Genomic DNA, 27,841 nt, shown 5'->3' on the forward strand with positions numbered 1-27,841 from the left:
GGGCAGCTGCACAGACAATGATAAACCATCCTGTACCCATCCTAGATACACCACTGGCCAGGAGCATAATTTCATCCCAGTCACCCAGAGGCAAAGTTGGAGTTTGGTTCCCCTTCCTTAAAAAACAAACAAAAAGGTAGAACAAATATGGGCTGTAATGAAGTCAGAATACAGCGGATGAGCAGGATGTCAGCCGCACTGGGACGTTTTTTTTTTAAGGGGCAATCATGTACGAGGCATGGATTAGCCTTTTACATGATTGTCCTTTAAAAAAAAACGTCCAAGTTTGGCCAGCATCCCTCTCAGCCGCCAAACTCTGACTTCATTACATCCCACCATTGGTGTGTGTGTGTGATGGGTTACTTAATTCTATAGATAGCGCTATCTATATAATATATAAATTATCAGCTGGTCTACAGAGACCGGGACCCACAGTGAATTGGCAGGTCTCCAGCTATGCTGTGTGACAACGACTAGTGGGTCAGGATCAGACTCCTGAGATTCAGCTGGCTGCAGCATGCAGGATCAGCGCTCACCGGTGGGTCCCATCTCACAGTCCAGTAGCAGCGGTGGGAGCACCCTCACTTGCTGCACCGCAGGCTGGGCGGTACCAGGCAGGGGCTATCCTGTCCCCTATTGCAGGTGTTAGCAGGGCTCCTGGGATAGAGCAGATTAACTATGCAGCAAGTGTTCCGCAGAGCTCCATTGGAAGAGCAGCAGAAACCAGCCGCAGTTGTAGTGGTGGGATCCAAATGACTAATAGGCCCTACACACTGGCCAATAACACTGAAAGATATGAACGATCTCATTCATTAATGAATGAGATATCGTTTATATCTTTCAGTGTAGGCACCAACGATGAACGATGCGCGGCCCCGCGCTCGTTCATCGTTGGTGCCGGCTCGTTTATATATACATGCCAGTATGGACAATCTCGTCCATATTAGCATGCAGGGCTGTGGGGCCGGGTGACGTGGGGAGTGAAGAAACTTCACTCCCCCAGTCACTGCCGCAGGGACACCCGTCGGCCATCAGGCACCTTGTCGGCCAGTAGCCTGTGTGTAGAGCCCTTAAGGTTCTGCAGCCTCCTCCACGGGGCTGCTGCAGGTTATTTTTATTCTATTTTAATTTTTAACTTGTTGTAATCCCCTCCTTCCCCACATCAACTCCCATTGCTATAATTTGATCTTTTCATACAGGATATATCAGCCTATTACACGTCAGTTGTCCCATATATGCCTCGGGTCCTTGTATGGATTATCTCCCACAGCATAACCTTAGTAGTGTGCCCAACATGGTTGCTTCACCTGGTATGCTCGTGGATGGGATGAAAAATACATGGACCTGTCTGTTGGGAACCAGTTACTTACAGAAGAATGTTGTGTTAAATTAGATTTATGCACCATTGATCCAGGGATGTAACACTACATCCACAGGCACCATAGCACCAGATCATCCTTTGTGTGTCCACCATTTCACAGAGTGTACATAGAAGAAATGTACAGTATAGGCTTGCTATGAACTTCTACTGTGTGTAGGGTTATGAGGTTATGTGACCACCGGTCACTATACCGACACCGGATCCCACCCGGGTGAAAAACAGACAGTCGGCATGGCAACTGACAGGGACTATTCCCACCCGTGGGAGTTCACGACACCCAAAGAGTGGGAATAGAACCTGTGGCGAGCCACCGAGCCCGCACGGGACTTTGTTCCATTCTGCCGGCAACTTAAACTCCGGGATTCCAGTGTCGGTATGGTGACCGGTAGTATCCCAACTGCCGGTCACCCATACCCAACCTGTTTGTAGGTAGTGGCGGCTTTACCATAATTGTAGGGGATGTGGTGGGTATGAGCCCCCCTCAGCTGCACCCCATGCATCAGGAGTAGTTCCAGATCTGTATGCCTAAACTGTGGGTAGCTGACTTCTATTCTTGTGCAAATTTCTTATTAAGCATATTAAACTGACTTCTCCGACTTGACCACTCTTAAAAACACCTATGTTTCACTTACCTGTAGACAATGTTTTTTTAAACATGTTTATTTAGAATTTTTCGGTCAATACAGAAGCAGAGGCAAGTGTACACTGGTAAAAATTGGTAATAAAGTACATAAAAACCGAGCAGTGAGGAACTCTTAAATATGTATGATTGTGGGTTAATCTAGAGTACATAGCATACAGGCTATGGCGTGTATCCTGAACATATTACAGAAAAAATAGTACTCAGCTATAAAGAAACATAGGATAATAATCAACCCTAAGGTATGGAGACATGAACGGGTTAAACAGACATGTTTAGACACGAAAGCGTAATGGAGGGAGAAGAGAAAGGGAGAGAGGAAGAGTGAAAGAAGATGAGAAAGAAGACATGAGGAAGGTAGATCAAAGGAAGAAAGCAAAAAGCATAGGCCTAGTCCGGGTCATTAATGTAAATGAAAATAGGAACCCAAGGGGTGTATATAGCTAATTCAGTCAGGGGTTGAGGGATTGCAACATACTCCTCAAAGCAGGAGGCCTGAGAAACCTGAAGGGAGAGCGCCATGTGGGGCTGTGTTGTTGTACAGAAGCCAGTCATGCCAAATTGTGAGGAATCTAGGGGAAGAATTGCGGAGATAGGCCAGTATTTTCTCCATAGCTGCAACATACCATATTTTATGTATAAGTTGCTGCCGGGAGGGGGGATCAGTACATTTCCATTGTTTGGCTATTAGACAACGGGCTGCATTTAAAATATGTATAGAGAGTTTATCCGCGAAGTTATCATAGCCGTCTATCGGGCAACCAAGGAGAAATGCCTAAGGGGATTTAACTATAGGGGTCTCAAGGACCTCATGCAAGATGTGGGAAACCTCGTCCCAGAATTTAGCAATTTTATGGCAAGACCACCATATATGTAAAAATTTTCCCTCCCGTCCACAACCTCTCCAGCATCAGTCTGAGACAGAACTATACATTTTACGTAGCCGCTTAGGTACCAGGTACCATCTAAAATAAAGCTTATAGGCATTTTCCTCAATTAGAGAGGAAATAGATGTTTTAGAGCCTCTTTCACGGACTGTAGTCCGTGGGGTAAATTTACTAACATTCGTAATTTTCCGTTTGAGGTCAAAGTTCAATCACGAATGACATCGAAAGTGTAAATATGCAACTTTTTGAATTGATTACGACTAATTTACTAAGCTGCCGTATTCTGCATTTTCGGTTTTTCCGATGTCGATGTCATTCGTTTTTTTAGGCAGTGTTTTACGTGAGTGACTTGTAAAACACTGCCGACTTTAATACAATGAATCTCGGCCGGATCTGAGAGATCCGTGCTGGGCTTCATTGTGCACCTTGTAAAAAAAAATAAAAAAAAATGTTTAAACTTTAAAAAAAAATAGCGTGGGGTCCCCCCTCCTAAGCCAAACCAGCCTCGGGCTCTTTGAGCCGGTCCTGGTTGCAAAAATATGGGAAAAAAATTGACAGGGGTTCCCCCATATTTAAACAACCAGCACCGGGCTCTGCGCCTGGTCCTGGTTCCAAAAATACGGGGGACAAAAAGCGTAGGGGTCCCCCGTATTTTTGAAACCAGCACCGGGCTCCACTAGCTGGACAGATAATACCACAGCCGGGGGTCACTTTTATACAGCGCCCTGCGGCCGTGGCATTAAATACCCAACTAGTCACCCCTGGCCGGGGTACCCTGGAGGAGTGGGAACCCCTTAAATCAAGGGGTCCCCCCCCTCCAGCCACCCAAGGGCCAGGGGTGAAGCCCGAGGCTGTCCCCCCCCCATCCAATGGGCTGCGGATGGGGGGCTGATAGCCTTTGTTGTAAGTTATGAATATTGTTTTTAGTAGTAGTACTACAAGTCCCAGCAAGCCTCCCCCGCAAGCTGGTACTTGGAGAACCACAAGTACCAGCATGCGGCGGAAAACCGGGCCCGCTGGTACCTGTAGTACTACTACTAAAAAAATACCCCAATAAAGACATTACACACACACCTTGAAAGTATAACTTGAATGCATACATACACACCACCATATACACATACTTACCTTATGTTCACACGAGGGTCGGTCCTCTTCTCCATGTAGAATCCATGGTGTACCTGTTGAAAAAATTCAACTCACCAAATCCAGTGTAGAGGGCTCCTCGGGTAATCCATCTGTAATCCACGTACTTGTAAAAATAAAAAAAACGGACACCCGACCTCGCACTGAAAGGGGCCCCATGTTTTCACATGGGACCCCTTTCCCCGAATGCCAGAAACCCCCTCTGACTTATGTCTAAGTGGGTTTCTTCAGCCAATCAGGGAGCGCCACGTTGTGGCACCCTCCTGATCGGCTGTGTGCTCCTGTACTGTCTGACAGGCGGCACACGGCAGTGTTACAATGTAGCGCCTATGCGCTCCATTGTAACCAATGGTGGGAACTTTGTGGTCAGCGGTGAGGTTACTTTCGGTCACCCGCTGACCACAAAGTTCCCACCATTGGTTACAATGGCCCCCTTGGGTGGCTGGAGGGGGGGGACCCCTTGATTTAAGGGGTTTCCACTCCTCCAGGGTACCCCGGCCAGGAGTGACTAGTTGGGTATTTAATGCCACGGCCGCAGGGCGCTGTATAAAAGTGACCCCCGGCAGTGGCATTATCTGTCCAGCTAGTGGAGCCCGGTGCTGGTTTCAAAAATACGGGGGACCCCTATGCTTTTTGTCCCCCGTATTTTTGGAACCAGGACCAGGCGCAGAGCCCGGTGCTGGTTGTTTAAATATGGGGGAACCCCTGTCAATTTTTTTCCCATATTTTTGCAACCAGGACCGGCTCAAAGAGCCCGAGGCTGGTTTGGCTTAGGAGGGGGGACCCCACTCAATTTTTTTTCAAAAAATTAACACTTTCCCATCCCCTTCCCACTGATAAACATGCACGGATCTCATGGATCCCTGCATGCCTATCCAAACACGGGATAAAAAAGCAGGTCTGTTTTTTTTTAGCACTTTTTTACGATTTGTATTTCTGCACGGCAGTGTTTGTGATTTGCACTTTTTAGTAAATTCACGATTTCTACCAAATTGCAGGCGTATTTGACCGATGGTGTATTGATTCGTGATTTTTTTCCTAGGACTTCCAAAATATTACGAATGCCCTCATCACTGCCGTGATTTTTGCTTAGTAAATTACCGAGATGACACTTTGAAGAAAAAACGGCATCTCGGTCAAAATCGGGACCTTAGTAAATATACCCCCATGTGTCCTCATCCGGTGGCGGTCCCAGATCTTTTTCCCAGTGAAGCTTGTGGTTCGGGGAAGTAGGGGTTTTAACCTGACGCAAGTGGTTGTAAAGTGTTGAGTTGACACCCTTGCGTAGGGGACAGTTTAAACGAATAGACTCAATATCAGTCAGGGGTCTGGTTATCGAGGTACTAGGGAGTGAATTAAAGAAGTGACGAATTTGGATGTATGTGAAGCAATTGATGGCGGGGGAGAGAGTGTTTGTTCTGTAAGAGATCCAGAGAGGCGCAATCTTTTGAGTATAATAGATTGTGTATGACCCTAATGCCCCCTTCGTACCACGGATAGAAATGGCTACAGTTGAAACTGCGGGGAAACGCCGGGTTGTGTCAGAGGGGGGTGATGGGGGAAGGGTAGGAAGTAGCTGCAAAGTGAGTTTTGCATTACTCCCAGATTGAACAAGTGAAAGCGATAACGGGATGCATACGGGCTTGGACGGATCTGTCTGAAGGAGCCAACCCAATGACCGAGGACATTGAGAAAACTTTGCATGAGTTAGCCTCTAATGTGACCCACCGAGGAGCTTAAGAAAATGTGAACCAAGTTATAGCTTGGCTAAAGTGAGATGCATAATAGCATAGAGTAATATCAAGGAACCCAGTTCCACCATTAGAAGTCGGATGTTGAAGGGATAAGAAGCTAATACGAGGTGGTTTAAGCTTCCACACAAATTGAAAAAGCCACTTTTGCAGTTGTAGTAGGGAAGCTCTAGGTACCTGAACAGGAAGAGTCTGAAAGACATAGAGTAGTCTTGGTAAGATGTTCATTTTAATTGTTACTATTATTATTTCGATGGCTTCTCCATCGAAAGAGATCTAGTTTGATAGTCTTGAACAAAGGTATAAAGTTAGCAGCAGGTATTGTAGTGATTCATTATATAGTTTCCCAAGTATTTGATTTTCTCTTACGTCCTAGAGGATGCTGGAGTCCATATTAGTACCATGGGGTATAGATGGGTCCACCAGGAGCCATTGGCACTTTAAGAGTTTAATAGTGTGGGCTGGCTCCTCCCTCTATGCCCCTCCTACCAGACTCAGTTTAGAAAATGTGGTAAAAGAGTTTTATTTCTATCTTTCAGGATTTTTTGTTTTACAGGGAGGCTGTTGGCGACAGCCACCCTGCAGCGTGGGACTGGTGGGGGGCGAGCAGTGTCCGCCCCGCGAGTCCTGAGCCACTGCTCCCGCTGACTGGACATTAGCTCCGGGGGGTCCGATCGCGCCCCGCCACAGGGGAATGCTCGCCCCAGCAGCCGGCCGCCACCCCCTTGCAAGCGGGGGGACAGTGTGAAGAGGGCGGCTATTAGGGCGGGATCGCGGCCTTGACCGTGCTCCTGGGCGGCTCAGTGTACCTTGGTGCGGCACTGGGGGGAGCGTCCTGGGCCTGCTCCAGACTCCACACTGGTCATCTCCTGACTGGGTGTGCGGATCTGGGTCAGCCACTGTTTCTCCAGGCCAGTATAATCTCTTTACAGAGCGGGAAGCCGGCGCCATTGAAGGGGGTGGAGCTTCTCCTCAGAGCGGACCCAGGACCGTTCAGTGCCATTTTTCCTGTCTGCTCTCACTGCCAAGTGGATCCAGGTCCCTCCAGAGCAATCTCCAGCTATCTGTACGGTACCAAGGGGGTTGTAGAAGGGGGGGAAGCTGTATACAGACTGTGTCACCTATTAAGGGACACAGTCAGCGCTGGTTAGGGACTCCCTATACCTTTAATAGCGCGGTGTGTGGGTTGGCTCCAATCTGTGTCTCTCTGCCATTCTTTGGGGGGAAACTCTGCCTTCATAATACCCTGTGTGTTTGTGGGGTGTTGTGTGTGTGTGTGTGTGTGTGTGTGTGTGTGTGTGTGTGTGTGTGTGTGTGTGTGTGTGTGTGTGTGTGTGTGTGACAATGGAGGTAATTCCAAGTTGATCGCAGCAAGATTTTTTTTAGCAATTGGGCAAAACCATGTGCACTGCAGGGGAGGCAGATATAACATGTGCAGAAAGAGTTAAGCCCAGTACCCACGGGCCGATGCAGGAGAGATGTGTGCTGAGCGTGCGGGGGAAGACGGGGGGCCGCTCATTTCACCCAGCGGGTGAAGTGAGCAACCCGCTAGATTGGCCTGCATGCAGGCCAATCTAGCAGCAGCGATAGCGATGCGCGGGGCTGCGCATCGCTATCGCTGTAAGGGCTACTCACGGAGCGATCAGGCTGATATTCTAAGCAATCTAGTCAGATTGCTTAGAATATCGCTCCGTGAGTACCCCCCTTTAGATTTGGGTGGGTTATTTTGTTTCTGTGCAGGGTAAATACTGGCTGCTTTATTTTTACACTGCAAATTAGATTGCAGATTGAACACACCCCACCCAAATCTAACTCTCTCTGCACATGTTATATCTGCCTCCCCTACAGTGCACATGGTTTTGCCCAATTGCTAACAAAAATCCTGCTGCGATCAACTTGGAATTACCCCCAATGTATCATATGCTGCAGAGGATTTATCCTCACAAGAGGACTCCATTCCATGTAATTAGGATTGCACAGTTTTAGCGCAGATCCCTGCTAGAGAGCCAGAATGGTTAGTCTCTCTGAGGGGGACTATTTCCCAGATTTCTGATAGAGTTGCTAGGACTGAGCACGCCACTCAGATCCTTCAGTCCTCTATGGTTGTTTGGTCTGATACTGCCTCCTCGGGGTCCCCTGCTATTCATTCTCAGAAACGTGCACTGGCAATATTGCAGGATGACACGGACACCAACTCTTACACTGCAGACGGTGACGGGGATGTGTTGAGGGGAACGGCATCACTTGCCAAGGGGGTACAGTTGATGATTGCGGCTGTTAGAGATGTTTTGCACATTTCGGACACAGCTCCGGAACGGGTGGAGGAGGCCTTCTTTACAGAAAACAGGAAGCCCCCCCTTACCTTCCCAGCATCCAAAGACTTAAACGCTATCTTTGAAAAGGCCTGGGATACTCCGGAAAATAAATTTCAGATCTTAAGAGGGTTTTGGTTGCTTTACCCTTCCCAGAGGAAGATAGGAAAAAATGGGAGTCCCCGCCTCTGTATCTAGGCTGTCCAAACAGGTGGTGCTGCCGGTACCAGGATGTACCGTGTTGAAAGACCCGGTGGATGCTACGTTAAAATCCATGTACACGGCTTCTGGGGCTATATTAAGGCCTACTATAGCCTGTGCTTGGATTGCAAAAGCTATTGCCATGTGGTCTATCACTATGCAGGAAGAATCGGCTACGCTGGATAAAGATGACGCAGATATGTTTTTACGCCATATTCAGGATTCTTCAGGGTTCCCAGTGGATTCCACGAAGGACCTGGGCTCCATGTCCGTCTCGGCTCGCAGGGGTCTCTGGCTGCGCCAATGGTCTGCGGATGCGGAATCCAGGAAGAGCGTGGAGGGCCTACCCTACACGGGTCGGGCTCTCTTTGGGGAGGCGCTGGATGCGTGGATTGCCACGGCTACCGCGGGTAAGTCTACTTTTCTCCCCTCAGCTGCACCGGCAACGAAGAAGCCTTTTACACCAGCCGCGTCACAGTCCTTTCGGCCTGCGAGGCAAAGAAAAAACAAGCCTTCGAACACCTTCTTCAGAGGTGGTCGTGCAAACGGAAAGAAACCTGCTCCCGCAGGTTCCCAGACCCAGAAGCCCGCTTCTGATGCCACTGAGCCCTCCGCATGACTGTGGACGCTGGGCCTGGAGGACAGTCAGACTCCGACAGTTCAGCCACGTCTGGGTGTCGTCTGGTCTGGACCCCTGGGTCCTGGATATAGTATCCATGGGGTACAGACTGGAGTTTCAAGATCCCCTGCCTCACCGTTTCTTCAAGTCAGGCTTACCAGCTCTGCTGGCAGACAACGAGATTCTTCTGGAGGCCATCAGAAAATTGGTGGTGTCGGAAGTCGTCGTTCCGGTTCCGCCTCAGCAGTGGAACAAGGGTTATTATTCAAACCTTTTCGTGGTACCGAAACCGGATGGTTCGGTACGGCCTATTCTGAACTTAAAGTCTCTGAACCCTTATCTCAGCGAGTTCATATTCAAGATGGAATCTCTTGAGAGCTGTCATCTCAGGGCTAAGGGAGGGGGAGTTCCTGGTGTCTCTGTACATCAAGGATGCTTACCTCCACATCCCCATTTGGTCACCGCATCAGGCGCTGTTGGACGACCACTATCAGTTCCAGGCGCTGCTGTTTGGCCTCTTCACAGTACCAAGGATTTTCACCAAGGTGATGGCGGAGATGATGGTTCTTCTCCGCAAGCAGGGGGTGAACATAATTCCTTATCTGGACGATCTCCTGATCAAGGCGTCGTCCAGGGAGAGGTTATTGCGATCCATTGCGCTCACGACACAGCTGCGCAGGAAACACGGTTGGATCATGAACCTTCCAAAGTTTCATCTGGAGCCGACGCAGAGGCTGTCTTTCCTGGGAATGATCCTCGACACAGAGGTGTAGAGGGTGTTTCTCCCGGTGGAGAAGGCATTGGTAATTTAAACAATGGTCCGGGAGGTCTTAAGGCCTACCCGGGTGTCTGTTCATCAATGCATCTGCCTTCTGGGGAAGATGGTTGCCACCTACGAGGCTTTGCAGTACGGCAGGTTTCACGCTCGTCCATTTCAACTGGACCTCTTGGACCAGTGGTCGGGCTCTCACCTACACATGTCTCTGAAAGCCAGGATTTCACTCCTCTGGTGGCTACAACTTCCACACCTTCTGGAAAGCCGAAGGTTCAGAATTCAGAACTAGATCCTCTTAACCACAGATGCAAGTCTAAGAAGTTGGGGAGCAGTCACTCTGGGGGAAACCTTTCAAGGAAGGTGGTCGTTTCAAGAATCCCTTCTCCCGATAAACATTCTGGAGCTAAGGGCCATGTACAACGCCCTCCTGCAAGCAAAACATCTGCTACAAGATCGGGCTGTTCAGGTACAGTCGGACAATGTGACCACTGTGGCCGACAAGGCGGAACGAAGAGCAGGGCTGCAATGTCAGAGGTGTCAAAAATCCTTCTCTGGGCAGAAAGGCACGCTTTAGCGATGTCAGCAATCTTCATTCCGGGAGTAGACAACTGGGAAGCAGACTTTCTCAGCAGACACGATCTCCATCCAGGGGAGTGGGGCCTCCATCCGGAGGTGTTCGAGGAAGTAACCGCTTGGTGGGGGGTTCCTCACATAGACATGATGGCCTCCCGCCTCAACAAGAAGCTGGGGAGGTACTGTTCCAGGTCAAGAGACCCTCAGGCAGTGGCGGTGGACGCACTGGTAGCACCGTGGGTGTTCCTGTCAGTGTATGTGTTCCCTCCACTTCCTCTGATCCCAAGGGTTCTTCAGCTGGTAAGAAGAACAAGGGTTCGGGCAATCCTCATTGCTCCGGACTGGCCGCAAAGGGCTTGGTATGCAGATCTGCTGGATCTTCTTCTGGAAGATCCAAGGCCCTTACCTCTTCGGGAGGACCTGCTGCTGCAGGGGCCGTTCGCCTATCAAGACTTACCACGGCTACGTTTGACGGCTTGGCGGGTGAACGCCAGATCTTAGCTCGGAAAGGTATCCCGAGCGAGGTTATTCCTACCCTGATTCAGGTTAGGAAGGGGGTAACGTCTAAACATTACCACCATATTTGGAAAAAATATGTTTCCTGGTGTGAATCCAGAAAATTTCCTGCGGTGGATTTTTAACTCGGACGTTTTCTCCTTTTCCTGCAAGCAGGAGTGGATATGGGCCTGAGATTGGGCTCCATCAAGGTCCAAATCTCAGCCTTGTCCATCTTCTTTCAAAAGCAATTGTCTGTCCTTCCTGAGGTTCAGACCTTTTTGAAAGGGTTCTGCACATCCAACCTCCTTTTGTGGCGCCAACGGCACCCTGGGATCTTGATGTGGTGTTGCAGTTCCTACAATCAGCTTGGTTTGAGCCTCTATTGGAGGCTGTCATCAAGTTTCTCACGTGGAAGGCGGTCACTTTGTTGGCCTTGGCTTCTGCTCGACGCGTGTCGGAATTGGGGGCTTTATCTTGTAAAAGTCCTCATCTGATCTTTCATGAAGACAGGGCGGAACTTAGGACTCGTCCGCAGTTCCTGCCTAAGGTTGTATCGGCTTTTCATATCAACCAGCCTATTGTGGTACCAGTGGCTACTGACTCCTCAATTGTTTCAAAGGCCTTGGATGTTGTGAGGGCTTTGAAGATATATGTGCAGACGACCGCTCATCATAGGAAAACTGACTCTCTTTTTGTCCTCTATGATCCCAAGAAAATTGGGTGTCCTGCTTTTTTCACGCTGGATCAGGTTCACTATCCAGCATGCCTATTCTATGGCAGGATTGTCGTGTCCGACATCGGTTAAGGCCCACTCTACTCGTAAAGTGGGTTCTTCCTGGGCGGCTGCCCGGGGTGTCTCGGCACTACAGCTTTGCCGAGCTGCTACTTGGTCTAGTTCGAACACGTTTGCCAGGTTTTACAAGTTCGACACTTTGGCCTCTGATGACCTCAAGTTTGGTCAAGCGGTATTGCAGGAGCCTCCGCGCTCTCCCTCCCGTACTGGGAGCTTTGGTACATCCCCATGGTACTAATATGGACCCCAGCATCCTCTAGGACGTAAGAGAAAAATCACGGTTCAACCGATTAGCAAGCTGTAAACAATGTTTTAATTGTTTGTGGACTCAATCATTTATACTGTAGCTGAGATTGTCATACAGGGCAAAGTGTCAGCCAATGAGTAACATTACATTAGTAACGTATGTAAAGCTAAACTGTTTATTTGTTCCACATTTGAAACCGTTAAATAATGTATAATTACTATGACATGAAAGGCATATTACATTTGAGCTTAAACGTCCATAACATGTATAATGCACATGCATACAAGACACTGATCTCCATGGAGATTACTGACATTACGCTGTGCTGTACAGCCGGATGATGATTGGTCACTAATATCAGTCCCTGCCCCACTATTGATACATAGGCCCTCATTCCGAGTTGTTCGCTCGCTAGCTGCTTTTAGCAGCATTGCACACGCTAGGCCGCCGCCCTCTGGGACTGTATCTTAGCATAGCAGAATTGCGAATTAAAAATTAGCAGAACTGCTAATAAATAATTCTTAGCAGTTTCTGAGTAGCTCCGGACCTACTCACGGTTCAACCGATTAGCAAGCTGTAAACAATGTTTTAATTGTTTGTGGACTCAATCATTTATACTGTAGCGAGATTGCGATCAGCTCAGTTCGTTTAGTTCCTGGTTTGACGTCACAAACACGCCCCGCGTTCGGCCAGCCACTCCCCCGTTTCTACAGACACTCCCGCGTTTTTGCAAACGCCGGGAAAACGCTGAGTTGCCGCCCAGAAACGCCCCATTCCTGTCCATCTTTTACCGAACAGCAGTGCGACTGAAAAGCGCAGCAGAATCCACAGCAAATCTGCTAAGCTTTAAGTTAAATAACTAAGCACATGCGCCCTGCGTGCCTTGCGCATGCGCAGTTTGCAACAAATCGCAGCATAGCGAAAATGGTCAACGAGCGAACAACTCGGAATGACCCCCATAGTGCACACCTACCAGCATGTCATTGGACTGTGGGATGAAATCCCAGCCCCTTCAGAAAACCTGTGCAGTCATGGGGGGAGATAATGCAAATATGTCCCTGCTCTGATTGTAATTCTCATCCTCTGTGTTCAGATATAGCAATGATACATGCAGTTCCGCTTTGTAAAGTCATACATTATTCTTAATGTGTTTTGACAATGTTTTAACTAGGTCATGGTTCTGCCGGCTTTTTCTTCATTCTATACAGCACGGGTCTTCAACCTGTGGCCATCCAGATGCTGTGGAACTACACATCCCAACATGCCCTGCCTCAGTTTTAGCATGCCTTAATAGCAAAACTGTGGCAGGGCATGCTGGGATGTATAGTTCCACAGCAGCTGGAGGGCCACAGCTTGAAGACCCATGCTATACAGAATAACATGCTTTACGGTTTGTTGTTTGTTTTTTTCCCATGAAAGCCAAAAAGATCCATTTGCCTTCTTGGCAAAAGTTGTAGATCAAACCATGTTCCCAGATGGCAGGAGACCTGCCAGAAGCACATCTGGAAGTTGTACGTTACACAATGAAACAACACAGCATCCCTGTGAGAAATATAAAGGCTAAATTTGAAGTTGTATTTTTTCCGTTTGCAAAGAGATGTGGAAAATGCCAAGGCAGAGAAACATGTGACTTGAGTTTAAATAAATGTTTTGTAAAGAGCTTATACACTATATGAATTTTATACAACGCAAAGTTTAGTCAGCTCTCAGAGAAGCTTTAACCAAAGATTGTGGACTTTGAAAGTGTATTCCTAATGGGCCCTACAGACTGGGCGACCCGCTGCCAAGCTGCCCGACCGCCAATACGGCAGACGGGCGGCGCGGATGGTGACGGGGGGAGTGAAGTTTCTTCACTCCCCCCGTCACCCGGCTCCATAGCAGTGCATGCAAATATGGACGAGATCGTCCATATTGGCCTGCATGCACAAGCGACGGTGCACCAGCGATGAACGAGTGCGAGGACGCGCATCGTACATCGTTGGTGCCTCCACACTGAAAGATATGAACAGTATCTCGTTCATTAATGAACAAGATCGTTCATATCTTTCACTGGTATCGACCAGTGTGTAGAGCCCTTAATTAAAAGCACAATGTGGGAGATTTTATTTTTTCACAAATAATATAATATTGTTGCAGAACAGTACACAATTTCTAGGGGAAACAAATTCTTAAGGAAGTATTGGGCAACTAAGGCAGAGAAAGAACATTTAGATTGCAAAAAAAAAAAAAACTAGAAGGGCTGAAAATTCAGCGTGGAAATACAAGAAGTGTTGCAAAATATGTAAAAGAGGAAACTAAGCAGAGTTACAAAAGATAAAATGTCTAATCCCAAAATAAATTAACAGCAAGAAAAATAAAACCTCAAAATTGTGGCAAGTGATAAAGTAGAAAGTAACTGTAGAAGACACAGAGAGAGATGATCTTTTTAACTGTTTTTCACATATAGGAGACAAGAAAATAAATTCCGTAGCCTGTACTCTCCATTAAATGTTATGTATCTAACTGCGGAGATGCAGTTACTGTATGCCTAAATAAGGTGGGTACAGCGCCTTTCTCTGATGGCATTCATTCTTTGTACTAAAGCATGGGTAGGAAATGTGTGGCACTTCATCTGCTGTAGAACTACACATCCCAGAATGGTCTGCCGCATGTTCCTCAGCAGCTGGAGTGCCACTTGTCTCCCACCCTTGTAGTAAAGGAACTAAGGGCCTAATTTAGCATGGGTTAGTTAGGAGCTGATTGGCTGGCACTTTATCACCGTGACATTTATCACTTTTCAGGCTTCGTACATCTCCCCCTTTGTGCGAACGCGCAACGCGGGTTCTGCATGTGCTCACACAGCACAGGGCATCAGCATGTGAACGCTGCTGCAGCAGCGTTCCATGCTGAATAAGATCCTAATTTTGGAATTTGATAGACCACTAACCGTCGACATCCATCCTGTTGGGATCCTGTACCCAGCCACAGCTGAACATCGCAGGGTATTCAGCAGAACATTGACGCTCAACAAATCAGCCCCTAAGATAGTCATTCCTTTGGTTCTCTAATTTTGCATTGGCTGGAGTACATGGTTGCAAAATGACAGAGTATATGCAGCTCACCTGTGGGCTGACTGTGTAACCTTGTGATTTGTCCGGTCACTGACCGCTGAGATCTGTACAATAATAGCAGAGGAAATGCAACCAATCTATCAGTACCATGCTGAAGACATCGAATATCATTACTATTTCCTACGTTACATGTCACAGGTAAATCCAGATCCTGTCCAGCACATTGGAACCAGGCAGACATTTGCTAAATAATAACCCTCTGTAGGACATGTATAGTAGGAAAAGATTTGTTATCCCCATTTCTTATCTATTTCTCTTACGTCCTAGAGGATGCTGGGGACTCCAAAAGGACCATGGGGTATAGACGGGATCCGCAGGAGCTTGGGCACACTGAAAAGACTTAAACTGGGTGTGAACTGGCTCCTCCCTCTATGCCCCTCCTCCAGATCTCAGTTAGACTTTGTGCCCAGGACTGACTGGACACTCACTAGGGCAGCTCTCCTGAGTTTCTCTTGAAAAGACTTTTGTTAGGTTTTTTATTTTCAGGGAGACCTGCTGGCTACAGGCTCCCTGCAGCGTGGGAGTGAGGGGAGAGAAGCAGACCTACTTCTTCTTAGTTTAAGGGCTCTGCTTCTCGGCTACTGGACACCATTAGCTCCAGTGGGTTCGATCACTTGGTGCGCCTAGCTGCTTGTTCCCGGAGCCACGCCGTCACCCCCCTCACAGAAGCCAGAAGACAGAAGTCTGGTGAGTATGAGAAGTACAGAAGACTTCAGGACGGCAGAAAACTTCAGTAACCAGGTACAGCGCAGCGGTAACGCTGCGCTCCATGCTCCCACACACTGTCACTAACGGCACTCACAGGGTGCAGGGCGCTGGGGGGGGGGCGCCCTGGGCAGCATGTTACTGGGGTCCGGGAGCCGGCAGAAGCCTTTTCGGTGCCTCGGCACCGTTTCGCAGACCCCTGCCGGCACTTTTACAATTTTCAAATCTGGCGGGCTGAAGCGCGCCGGGAAGGGGTGGAGCTTAGCCGCGCGGCTCACAGCGCCATTTTTTCCACCAACACGCGGCTGAAGGAGACGCTGGTCCGGGACCTCCACAGCTCCTCTCGAGTAACGGGGAGCTAATCGAGGGGGGGGGGGGGGGGGGGGCAGTTGTGGTGCATTCTTATTATAATAAGCAGCGCTGGTGACATCCCTTGATGGGATATTGGGGCGCTGGGGTGTGAGCTGGCATACTCCCTCTGTGTCCTCTGTCTGGGCTTCATTGTGGGCCTGTCCCCTAGCTGAGACATTTTGTGTGTGTCCGTGTGTCGATAATACGTGTCGGCATGTTTGAGGCTGAATGTTATTCACCGGAGGAGGTTGTTGGGGGAGCGGATGCGGGTCTAGATTTGGGCCTGTCGGCACAGCCGACACCTGATTTACTCACATTGCTAAGTACAATCAATACGAATGTAGCTTCTTTATCAAAGAGATTGGATAAGTCTGAGTCACAGACGCAGGTGTGGAAAAAGTCCATGGAAGAGGCTTTGTCTCAGGTGCAGACCCGTCGGGGTCGCAAAAGCGGCCATTTACTTAAGTGGTAGATACTGATACCGACACGGACTCTGATTCCGAGGTCGATTTCACTGGGGCTGCTTTGCATCCACGTTTAGTGAAGAGTATTCAATACATGATTGTGGCTATAAAAGATGTTTTACGCATTTCTGATGAACCTGCGGTACAGGAAACAAGGATTTGCTTGTTTAAGGGAAAAAAACCTGAGGTGAAGTTTCCTCCCTCTCATGAAATGAATACTCTTTGTGAAAAGGCTTGGGAGTCGCCGGACAAGAGGTGGCAGATTCCCAAGAGGATTTACATGGCGTATCCTTTCCCCTCTGATGACAGGGAAAAATGGGAGTCGTCTCCAAATGTTGACAAAGCTCTATCTCGTTTGTCTAAGAAAGTGGCGCTTCCGTCTCCTGACACGGCAGCTCTCAAGGATCCGGCGGATCGCAAGCTGGAGACGTCTCTGAAGTCCATTTTCGCTAATTCGGGTGCATTGCTCAGACCTGCGGTGGCGTCGGTATGGGTGAGTAGTGCTATCGCTAAATGGGCTGAGAATTTAGCTAATGATATGGATACCCTTGATAAAGATAATGTTCTTTTGACTCTTCGTTATATCAAGGACGCTGCAGATTATCTGAAGGATGCGGCGAGGGATGTTTGTCTCTTGGGATCAAGAGCCAATGCCATGTCGATATCGGCCAGGAGGGCGTTGTGGATCCATCAATGGAATGCTGATGCCGACTCCAAGAGAGCTATGGAAGCTTTACCCTTCAAAGGTAATGTCTTGTTTGGGGACGGCTTGGGGGACCTAGTCTCTACCGCGACGGCGGGTAAGTCCTCTTTTCTTCCCTATGTTCCCACACAACACAAAAAGGCACCACATCAGCAGATGCAGTCCTTTCGTCCCATTAATACAGACGTGGGAAAGGTTCGTCCTTCCTCGCTTCTAAGGTTAGAGGAAGGGGAAGGAAGTCGCCTGCCATGTCCGGCGCCCAGGACCAAAAGTCCTCCCCTGCCTCTACCAAGTCCACCGCATGACGCTGGGGCTTCCCTGGGGGAGTCCGGACCGGTAGGGGGCCGTCTGCGAGTCTTCAGTCAGGTCTGGATTCAATTAGACCTGGATCCTTGGGTCCTAGAGATTGTGTCTCAGGGGATACAAGCTGGAGTTTCGGGAGGTGCCCCCTCACCGGTTTTTCATTTCGGCCTTACCAGTGTCTCCTCCGGACAGGGAGGTGGTGCTGGCAGCGATACAAAAATTGTATCAACAGCGGGTCATTGTTCCCGTTCCCCCGTCACAACGGGGGGAGGGGTTCTACTCGAGCCTATTTGTTGTGCCGAAACCGGACGGTTCGGTCAGACCGATTCTGAATCTAAAATCCCTCAATCCATACTTGAAAGTTTTCAAGTTCAAGATGGAATCTCTTCGAGCGGTGATTTCCAGCCTAGAAGGGGGGCGGGATTTTATGGCGTCAGTCGACATAAAGGATGCCTACTTACACGTCCCGATATATCCTTCGCATCAGGCCTTCCTCAGGTTTGCGATACAGGATTCTCATTACCAATTTCAGACGTTGCCGTTTGGGCTTTCCACGGCCCCGAGGATTTTCACCAAGGTCATGGCAGAAAGGATGGTTCTCCTTCGCAAGCGAGGGGTTACAATTATCCCGTACTTGGACGATCTCCTGATAAAGGCGAGGTCCAAGGAATTGTTGCTGAGGAGTGTAAATTTGGTGCTGTCGGTGCTGCGACAGCACGGTTGGGTGCTCAATTTGCCGAAATCTCAGTTGATTCCGACCACTCGACTGTCCTTTCTGGGCATGCTTCTGGACACGGAGTTACGGAGAGTATTTCTTCCAGAAGAAAAGCTCTGGAACTGCAGTCGATGGTCAGGGAACTTCTGAGGCCGACGAGTGTGTCAATCCATCACTGTACTCGGGTTCTGGGGAAAATGGTTGCGGCGTACGAAGCCATTCCGTTTGGCAGGTTTCATGCCCGGGTGTTTCAGTGGGACTTACTGAGCAAATGGTCCGGGTCTCACCTGCACATTCACCGGAAGATAAGTCTATCTCCCAGAGCCAGAATTTCTCTCCTGTGGTGGCTGCAAAGTTCTCACCTCCTAGAAGGTCGCCGGTTCGGTACTTCTGACAACAGATGCAAGTCTCCGGGGCTGGGGTGCAGTCACCCAAGGAAGAAACTTCCAGGGAAGATGGTCGCTCCAGGAAGCGTGTCTCCACATAAATGTTCTCGAGTTAAGAGCCATTTACAACGGCCTGCTACAAGCAAGAAGCCTTCTTCAGGGTCGACCTGTTCTGGTACAGTCAGACGACATCACAGCGGTGGCACATATAAACCGTCAAGGCGTAACAAGGAGCAGAGCGGCAACGGCGGAGGCCACAAGAATCCTTCGCTGGGCGGAACAACACGTGAGCGCCCTGTCAGCAGTCTTCCTACCGGGAGTGGACAACTGGGAAGCAGATTTCCTCAGCAGACACGATCTCCATCCGGGAGAGTGGGCTCTTCACCAAGAGGTATTTGCAGAGGTGACAAAGCGCTGGGGAATACCGTTAATCGACATGATGGCGTCTCATCTCAACAAGAAGCTCCCGATGTATTGTTCCAGGTCAAGGGACCCCCAAGCCAGTGCAGTGGACGCCCTGGTGTCTCCGTGGGTGTTCCAGTGGTGTATGTGTTCCCTCCACTTCCTCTCATTCCAAAGGTACTGGGGATCATTCGACGAGCAAGGGTTCAGGCGATTCTCGTCATTTCAGATTGGCCAAGAAGGGCCTGGTACCCGGATCTTTAGGAGTTACTGGTGGAAGATCCTTGGCCGCTTCCTCTAAGAGAGGACCTGTTGTTGCAGGGTCCATGCGTGTTTCCAGACTTACCGCGGCTGCGTTTGATGGCATGGAAGTTGAGCGCCAGATCTTAGCTCGTAAGGGTATTCCCGGGGAGGTCATTCCCACTCTCATTAAGGCTAGGGAGGAGGTTACGGCGAAACATTATCACCGTATTTGGAGAAAGTATGTTTCCTGGTGTGAGACTAAAATGGCTCCTGCGGAAGATTTTCACTTGGGTCGTTTTCTCCACTTTTTGCAGGCAGGTGTAGATGCAGACCTGAAATTAGGCTCTATCAAAGTGCGGATTTTGGCTTTGTCTATTTTCTTTCAAAAGGAATTAGCTGTCCTCCCAGAGGTTCAGACTTTTGTGAAAGGAGTAATGCATATCAATCCTCCGTTTGTGCCTCCTGTGGCTCCATGGGATCTTGAGGTGGTCTTACAGTTTCTCATGTCTTCCTAGTTTGAACCTTTGCGTAAGGTTGAGTTGAAGTTTCTCACTTGGAAGGTAGTCATGCTGTTGGCGCTGGCGTCTGCCAGGCGAGTGTCAGAGTTGGCGGCCTTATCTTATAAGAGCCCGTACTTGATTTTTCATTCGGATAGGGCGGAATTGAGGACTCGTCAACAATTTCTGCCGAAGGTGGTTTCTTCGTTTCACATTAACCAACCTATTGTGGTGCCGGTGGCTACGGATGCTGTGGCGGTTCCAAAGTCTCTGGATGTTGTGAGAGCTTTGAAGATCTATCTCGCCAGAACGGCTGTTTCCAGGAAAACTGAGGCGCTGTTTGTCCTGTATGCTTCCAACAAGATTGGTCATCCTGCTTCAAAACAGACTATTGCACGCTGGATTTGTAGTACGATTCAGCAGGCTCATTCTTCGGCCGGGCTACCAGTGCCAAAGTCGGTAAAAGCCTATTCTACCAGGAAAGTGGGCTCATCTTGGGCGGCTGCCCGAGGCGTCTCGGCTTTACAGCTTTGCCGAGCGGCTACCTGGTCGAGTTCAAACACTTTTGCTAAGTTCTATAAGTTTGATACCCTGGCTGATGAGGACCTTGCGTTTGCTCAGTCGGTGCTGCAGAGTCGTCCGCACTCTCCTGCCCGGTCTGGAGCTTTGGTATAAACCCCATGGTCCTTTTGGAGTCCCCAGCATCCTCTAGGACGTAAGAGAAAATAGGATTTTAGTACCTACCGGTAAATCCTTTTCTCCTAGTCCGTAGAGGATGCTGGGCGCCCATCCCAGTGTGGCCTGTTACTTGCAGTGTATTCTTGTTGGTTAAATTAGTTTGTACACGGGTTGTGTATTTCTGGTTTTCAGTTTGTTGCTGTTGTTAATTCATACTGTTATCTGGTTTACTGCTACTCCGGTTGTACGGTATGTTTGTGGTGTGGGCTGGTATGGTTGTAGCCCTTAGTTTACACAAAAATCCTTTCCTCAAAATGTCCGTCTCTCCTGGGCACAGTTCCTATAACTGAGGTCTGGAGGAGGGGCATAGAGGGAGGAGCCAGTTCACACCCAGTTTAAGTCTTTTCAGTGTGCCCAAGCTCCTGCGGATCCCGTCTATACCCCATGGTCCTTTTGGAGTCCCCAGCATCCTCTACGGACTAGGAGAAAAGGATTTACCGGTAGGTACTAAAATCCTATTTTTTTTTTTAAGATGATTAAGTTGGATCATAAAGTAAAACCAAAATGATTGCACTGATATTATAAGTAACCACTTCACACCTAATCTTCATTTTCTGTGTTTGGTTTAATAGCTAGAAGATCTGAAACGCCAGTCTCACAAGACTTACACCTTTTATGACCTGCTGAGAACCCGGAACATCCGTATCATCACATTTCTATCAATTTTACTCTGGTAGGTAACAGAACGCATAGAGGCCGACACAGACTGAACATTAACGTTTTATTTCTTGTGTTATTTCAGCAAATTCATAGGAGACCGCCCTAGTCAGTCCTTAATAATATGTCTTTATTTGTCTTTATATTTTGATACTTTACATGTACCTTCACCTGAACAAAGTGGTAGTATTTGTATTATACTACTGTAGTGTTACTTGTTTCTATTGATAGTTTAAAGCGGTTTAGTATCTTTCTGTTTGCTAGCTTTCCCCCCAGTAATGTTGTATTTTCTCCATGCGGCCGCCTGCATGGTGGCAGTTTGAGGTTTTTTGCAGACCTGCATTTGCGGGTCGTTCTCCTGATCACCTTGCAGTAGCGTAATACGTTACATGGAGCCAGGGCCATAACTAGGTGTGCGCGGAGTGTGCTCCGCACACAGCGCTGCAGGGTAGAGGGCGCTGTTGGAAGCACTTGTCAATTATGTATTATCTAATGACTTTCACTTGCAGCTTCCCCCCTTTTTGAAGCCAAGCATCTCCTGAAAGCCCGTCTCCTGCCCCCACCCCTTCTGTCACTAATACCTATGCAGCATTCATGGACTTGACTTGAGAACTCTTTGTTGTTCAGTTGCATGTTCAGTTGTCCTTTATTACATTTTGGGATGTGCCAGGGGTTCAAACCCGATGCCTTTAACATTGCAGTCAGATACTCTATTCATTGAGGTATCTGCCCTTGCATAGAAAGCTAGAGAATTCCAAGCTGGAGCGTTTTAACTATTTGAAGCTTACCTTGTACTTTGTGAAGGGGTTTTCAGCACTGCGGCTGGGTAGATCTACAGTATGTAGTGTGTGGCTGCAAGGGATTGGATGTGTGGCCGCACACTGCATATATATATATATATATATATATATATATATGTATATTGTGTGGGTGGATAGGGGCATCATAGTATGGGCTTTCTCTGGGGTCAGTTTTGTCATGCCTCTTCTCTGCGAGGCATGCGCATTATGTCCCTATTGGAAAAATGAGGAGGGGCGCCAATTCTCTTTCTGGCACAGGGCACCAAAAAGTCTAGTTACGGCTCTGCACGGAGCCGCTGTAATAGAGTCTAATATATCATCAGGTATAGTGCAATATACACAGACTGCTGCATGGAACACAGGTCTGCAAACCTAAGAAACTATCTGCATGCAGACTTTAAGCAGGGTGCACAGTGGTGTATTGTGCATTTTGCTTGTTAGGTGGATATAATAAATAACAATAATTTTAATTAGAAAACGCCAAATATTATTATTATTAAAAAAAAATATATATATATAACTAGCTATATAATATATAACTGGAACCTGTAGGAGATGCTGCCAGGCTTTTGGTATTATGTCATGTCATATCTTTTTGTAAGGAATTTTTCCTTGAATTTCTGTCCTTGAAATATGTTGTTTCTTTTGCAGGATGGTAATATCAGTGGGATACTTTGGCTTATCCCTGAACACTCCCAATTTGCACGGCGACCCGTATGTGAACTGCTTCCTGTCTGCTATCATTGAAGTCCCTGCTTATATCATAGCCTGGGTGCTCCTCCGCAAATTCGCCCGCAGATACTCCACAGCTAGCACACTGTTTCTCGGGGGAGTTGTTCTCCTCTTCATACAGCTAGTGCCTCAAGGTAAGACAACGGAACAAGCCGTGTTACAATGCAAGGGGTGAAAATGTATTATCTCTGCGTGCAGCCCACATATGCTGCTCAGCTTAATCTTCACACTGCACGTTAGCTGTGAGTTTGGACACACTCCTCTCACATCTGTATCGCTCTGCAGATAATATATCTGCCCCCACGTGCAGTGCAGTATGGTTCCTTGCTCTTTCTTTGCTCAGCCCCTACTGTATAGTATATGTATTTGTGTATGTATGTATATAGAGTATATATGTGCAGCATTAAGTTCAATAACTCTACAATGTGATGTATGTTTCACTGCAGAACTTAACATCCTGTCCATCGTGCTGGTCATGCTCGGGAAATTTGGAATCACATCTGCGTTCTCCATTGTGTACGTGTACACTGCCGAGCTTTACCCTACTGTAGTAAGGAACATGGGACTTGGTGCCAGTTCTATGGCATCCAGATTGGGCAGCATTTTATCCCCTTACTTTGTTTACCTTGGTGAGGCTGCTGCTATATAACTATTTTTCAAATGGCAAACCTGATAATGTGATTCATTTATAGCTAGTAGTAGTAGTTTTGCACATATTATTTTTTTACACATTATGTTTACACACGACATGAATTGCTAAGAATTAATATACATTGTTTTAAAGCCTAATCGCAGTATTGTTGCTAGAGGTGTAATTAAGGACTGTAAGTTCTCGCTATTTTATGTTTTACAAAGACTTCTGAATCTTGCACAAAGGGAAGAAACAAATGTTACATTTAAAGTAAAGCACAGCTCATTGGCTGACTAAATTATAGCTGGGTTCATTTTTCCCTCTAGTAGTGACTCTGTTATTAATGTTATTGTTATTCCTTCAATACTTGCGGGTTGATGTATCAAGCAGTGAAAGTGGATGAGTGGAGAGTTTGCCCATAGCAACCATTCAGCTTTGAACATTTATCAAGTAACTGGGTAGTTGCGGTGGGCAACTTCTCCATTGGCCCACTTCTCCGCTCTCATCAACCCTATGTCCAATAATTACTCTGTGTACAAAATAGTAGTACTGTAATTGCCATTCACTTTGGAATTATTGTTTTTGTCCCTTAGGTGCGTATGACAGGCATTTGCCTTTTGTATTGATGGGCAGTCTCACAGTCCTTGTTGGCATTTTTACCTTATTTCTCCCAGAAACATATGGCATGCCACTGCCAGACACCATTGAGGAGATGCTCAGAATAAACGGGTGTGTAACTTGTATGCTCATTGCTCATTCTGCCTGTGTGTTTCTCAATCTCATGTCCTCATTTCCAGCATGGCCGCCTTCTTCTTACCGTGCTTCTGACTAGGAGCACAATGCCAACATTTTATTCATCTTCATAGGTCATCTGAACTATTTGAGGTGGAAGGAGAGAGAATATCCTAGCCAGTCAAGTGATCAGAGTATTCACTGCAGCCCAGTCATTATTTTATTGGAAGACGGTGACGATTTATTTGCAAAGTGATTGACAGTCAGGGACAATTTGTGGGAGGGGACGGGATTGGCAGCTCAGACACAAGCATGTTGGGAACATTTCATGGACGTGCCACAGCTTGCTACTGCAATCCCATATGCAGCTACAATGGCGCTAGTATATTGCTTTCTGCCAATCACGAAAGGTCGATCTCTGACTCCAGGTCACACTGCAGGTCTCCAGTCAAAGTGTGTCAGAGGACACCTTCATAAGGTAATGCCGTAAAATACACCCATTCCCTGAAAGTACCAAAAAGGCACTTATTACCACGTAATTAGTGCGCCCCGTCACCGCCCCCCTGCCGGCACTTAATGCTGCCGCGTCACCGCCCCCCTGCCGGCACTTAATGCTGCCCTGTCAACACCCCCTGCTGGCACTTAAACTGTGATCGCAGTTTAAGTCCTTGCGCATGTATGTATGCTAGGGTGGCCAATCCTGGGATAGGGATCAGCGGGATCCCAGGATTTAGGCCAAAAATCGTCCGGGATTCAATCCCGGGATTGGAAGGTCCAATCTCGAGGATTGCGGGAATATGCGGCCCTTTGTGTTTTTAAAGCCTGGCAGCATTGAGTGTCCTCAGGATGCTCAGATGCTGCCCGGCTCCCCCTGCGCAGCGTGACGTGAAGTCAGCCATCCGCCATCACCCGCCGCCGAGCCCAAAGGATGTGTCCCATCCTCCAGCCCCCTTCATATGGTGAGCTGTGTGGGCAGGGCGGGGCGAGAGGGGCAGACAAATAGGAAAAAAGCCAATCCCGGGATTGACCGTTTTTCAATCCCGATACCTGGAATTGAAAAAATGGTCTGGGATTGGCCGCCCTAGTGTATGCACAGACGTGCGGAAATCGCTGAACAGGGATTCACACACTTTTTGCTAATGAAGCTGAATCAGCCCCAAAAAGCAAATCTTGGTGTGTGGTCTCTATATTTCTTTCTCAGACAGCAACCGAGTCCCTATGTACTGCAATGAACAATACGTCATTGCAGTACATAGGGATTGGGTGTCTATCTGAGAAAGAAATATAGAGGTCATCCTGGTGAAAACTTGAACACACCGGAGCACTACGAAAGCCCAGTGAGCAGAGACACACAGGAAGTCCAGCTGATAGGTAGCTGGCAGCATGTTCTATGGTGATGGCAGGAAATAGTATCAGATGCTTGCACACACGAATAGGTAGAACATAAAAACCAAATCTTTACCTTTCCAGTCACAAAACTAACAGCTCCTAGGCCTTGTGTAGGCGTGTGAGAGATTCATTGAGGAGGAAAGAGCTTTTTATTGGGTTCATTTTTCATTTCCTTTTTTTTCTTCTCCCATATAGATTTACAAAGTACAAAAGAGGAGTTAGACATTCACGACAGAAGAATGGAAACGTGAGGGAGCTTTCTAACACTGCATTATGAGACTAAGCTGCTGTCATCTCCACGCAGAATGGATCTTTAACTGAAGGTGTTTGTCCAAAACTGAACTGCCGTGTTGTTTAACCCACAGCTCTAGAGACTATAGGCTATGGGCTCAATGATACACACGCCAGCTCCTAACACTGCATTTCTCAGTAACACCTCCTATGCCAGGAGAGCCACTGCGGTGTGCATTATCTTCAACACAGATCTGCTGCAGATTGCATCGGAGGGAAAAGCTGCTGTCATTTATGTGCCAATTTATTTTTATTTAATTCTCTTCATAAAATTGGCACTTTGTAAGTGTCCAGACACAGAAGATTGAAAGATCATAAAGCAACAGGGATTTGGGGAATTAGAGGGTCATGTGGAAACGCACAAAACTGATAATACGTTATAACTACTAATTATGTTTTGTTTTTTTAAATATATTATGTCCTTTTATTTCATTTATATGCAGCATTACTGACCACTCTACTTGCACCTTTACTAAAACTGGGCCACCTGCATTCCATTGTCCTAGAGTACTTTATTTAGTGGGGAGTTTTGGACAGGGCTTTTACAACCCAATACTTGGCAACCAGTAACACACTGGTGGGAATTCATTTGCCCGTGGTAAAAATGTGACTATACCACGATTTTTGTTTTTGGGAGGGGTGTGAAAACACACAGGTCCGTGAGCTTATGTGTTTTCGTGGCCGTTATCACGAAAACAGGACACTTATTGTGGATTTCCCTAATAAGTGCTAGCGTCTCCCTTCCTTCAGGGCTAATTGAATATCCCTGGAGGATCAATTATCCCACTGTAATTGAATCCCACCCCCATAACCTTTTAACAATATCGAGCAGATTTGGGCACCTACAGAAAAATGTACCCTGTTGATCACAGTTGCTGATGGATGGGATTCAATTCAGATACCAAAGTTATATAATGTTTTTCTCCTTAAGAAAAACTTTTTCCTTGGGTTGTATTCTCTAAAAGTCATTGCCTATTGCCAATAATGGAGTAATCTAAAACACAAAATGGGCATACAGTATTTATGAAAACTGGTACCTATAGCAACCAAATAATTTCTGTAATTTTTCCAATGTAGCTGATAGTTAATGAATGAAAGCTGTAGATTACCTCATTACACCTTATTTATGTGTATGTCCCCCCACAGTGCGTGCAGCAACTTCTAGTGTAGACAAACAAGAAAGTGCTGTCAGCATTTTAACGTCAGATAGTTCAGATGAATTCATGAATTGTAGCTGTTTTGTTGATGCTTCCATGTACTGTGTTGGCTGACATTTTGAATAATGCTTTTTCTCTTACGTCCTAGAGGATGCTGGGGTCCACATTAGTACCATGTTGTATAGACGAGTCCACTAGGAGCCATGGGCACTTTAAGAGTTTAATAGTGTGGGCAGGCTCCTCCCTCTATGCCCCTCCTACCAGACCCAGTTTAGAAAATGTCCCCGGAGGAGCCGGTTACAGCTAGGGGAGATCCATAGGAGTTTTTCTAGTTTTATTGTTTTTCTAAAGTTAGGCACAGGGAGGCTGCTGGCAACAGCCTCCCTGCTTTGTGGGACTTAGGGGGGAGTAATGTCCAACTCTGAGGTTAAATGGCCACTATCTCCGCTAACAGGACACTGAGCTCCTGAGGGTGTCGATTGCAAGCCCCCGAGGCGACCGCTCGCTCCCGCAGCACTGCCACCACCCCCTAACAGAGCCAGAAGACGTCGGTGGTGAGTTGGACATCGGTGACCCGACAAGCGGGGATCCAGTGAGAATGGCGGCATCGGGGTGGGAGCACAGCGCTGAGCTGCGCTCCGGAGGGCTCAGAGACACAGAGATGCGGCGCTGTGAGGGGTGCCTTGGGCCAGCTCAAACACCTCTACACTGGTCACAGCAGCTATCAGGGATCAGCTATCAGCTACTGCTAGCAACATTTACCGCAGGCCAGTATAGTCCCCTGGTATATGCCCCCAAAAGCGTGCTCTTGCCCAGGTAATGCAAGTCGACACGGATACGGACTCTGATGCAGGTGATGGTGATGGGGACGTACTTCCCTCAGCCATTACGACGCCAATGAAATCCTTTTCTGCGTCGACAATGCAGTCCTTTCAGGCCGCTAAGGTTAAGAAGTCCAAATCCCCATCCACCTTCTTCAGAGGTGGTCGGAGAAAATCCACAAAACCTGCAC

The 27,841-nt window shown here is 47.7% G+C and overlaps 1 protein-coding gene across 2 annotated transcripts in view; it reads left to right on the forward strand.

Moving 5' to 3' along the window:
- LOC134933179 (organic cation/carnitine transporter 2-like) overlaps window positions 1-27,014 on the forward strand; it is a 194,839-nt gene extending 167,825 nt beyond the window's left edge. Inside the window, exons 6-10 of one of the 2 annotated variants that reach the window (XM_063928191.1) lie at window positions 21,013-21,113; window positions 22,549-22,763; window positions 23,076-23,258; window positions 23,854-23,989; window positions 25,577-27,014. In XM_063928191.1, the coding sequence (XP_063784261.1) occupies window positions 21,013-21,113; window positions 22,549-22,763; window positions 23,076-23,258; window positions 23,854-23,989; window positions 25,577-25,658 (717 nt within the window). In that variant the 3' untranslated portion in view covers window positions 25,659-27,014. The remainder of the gene's footprint in view (window positions 1-21,012; window positions 21,114-22,548; window positions 22,764-23,075; window positions 23,259-23,853; window positions 23,990-25,576) is intronic. The other variant, XM_063928192.1, reaches the window with a different exon arrangement.
- The last annotated feature ends 827 nt before the right edge of the window (window positions 27,015-27,841 follow it).

The sequence above is a fragment of the Pseudophryne corroboree genome, chromosome 6, assembly GCF_028390025.1.
Source record: "Pseudophryne corroboree isolate aPseCor3 chromosome 6, aPseCor3.hap2, whole genome shotgun sequence".
Classification (NCBI taxonomy): Eukaryota; Metazoa; Chordata; class Amphibia; order Anura; family Myobatrachidae; genus Pseudophryne; species Pseudophryne corroboree.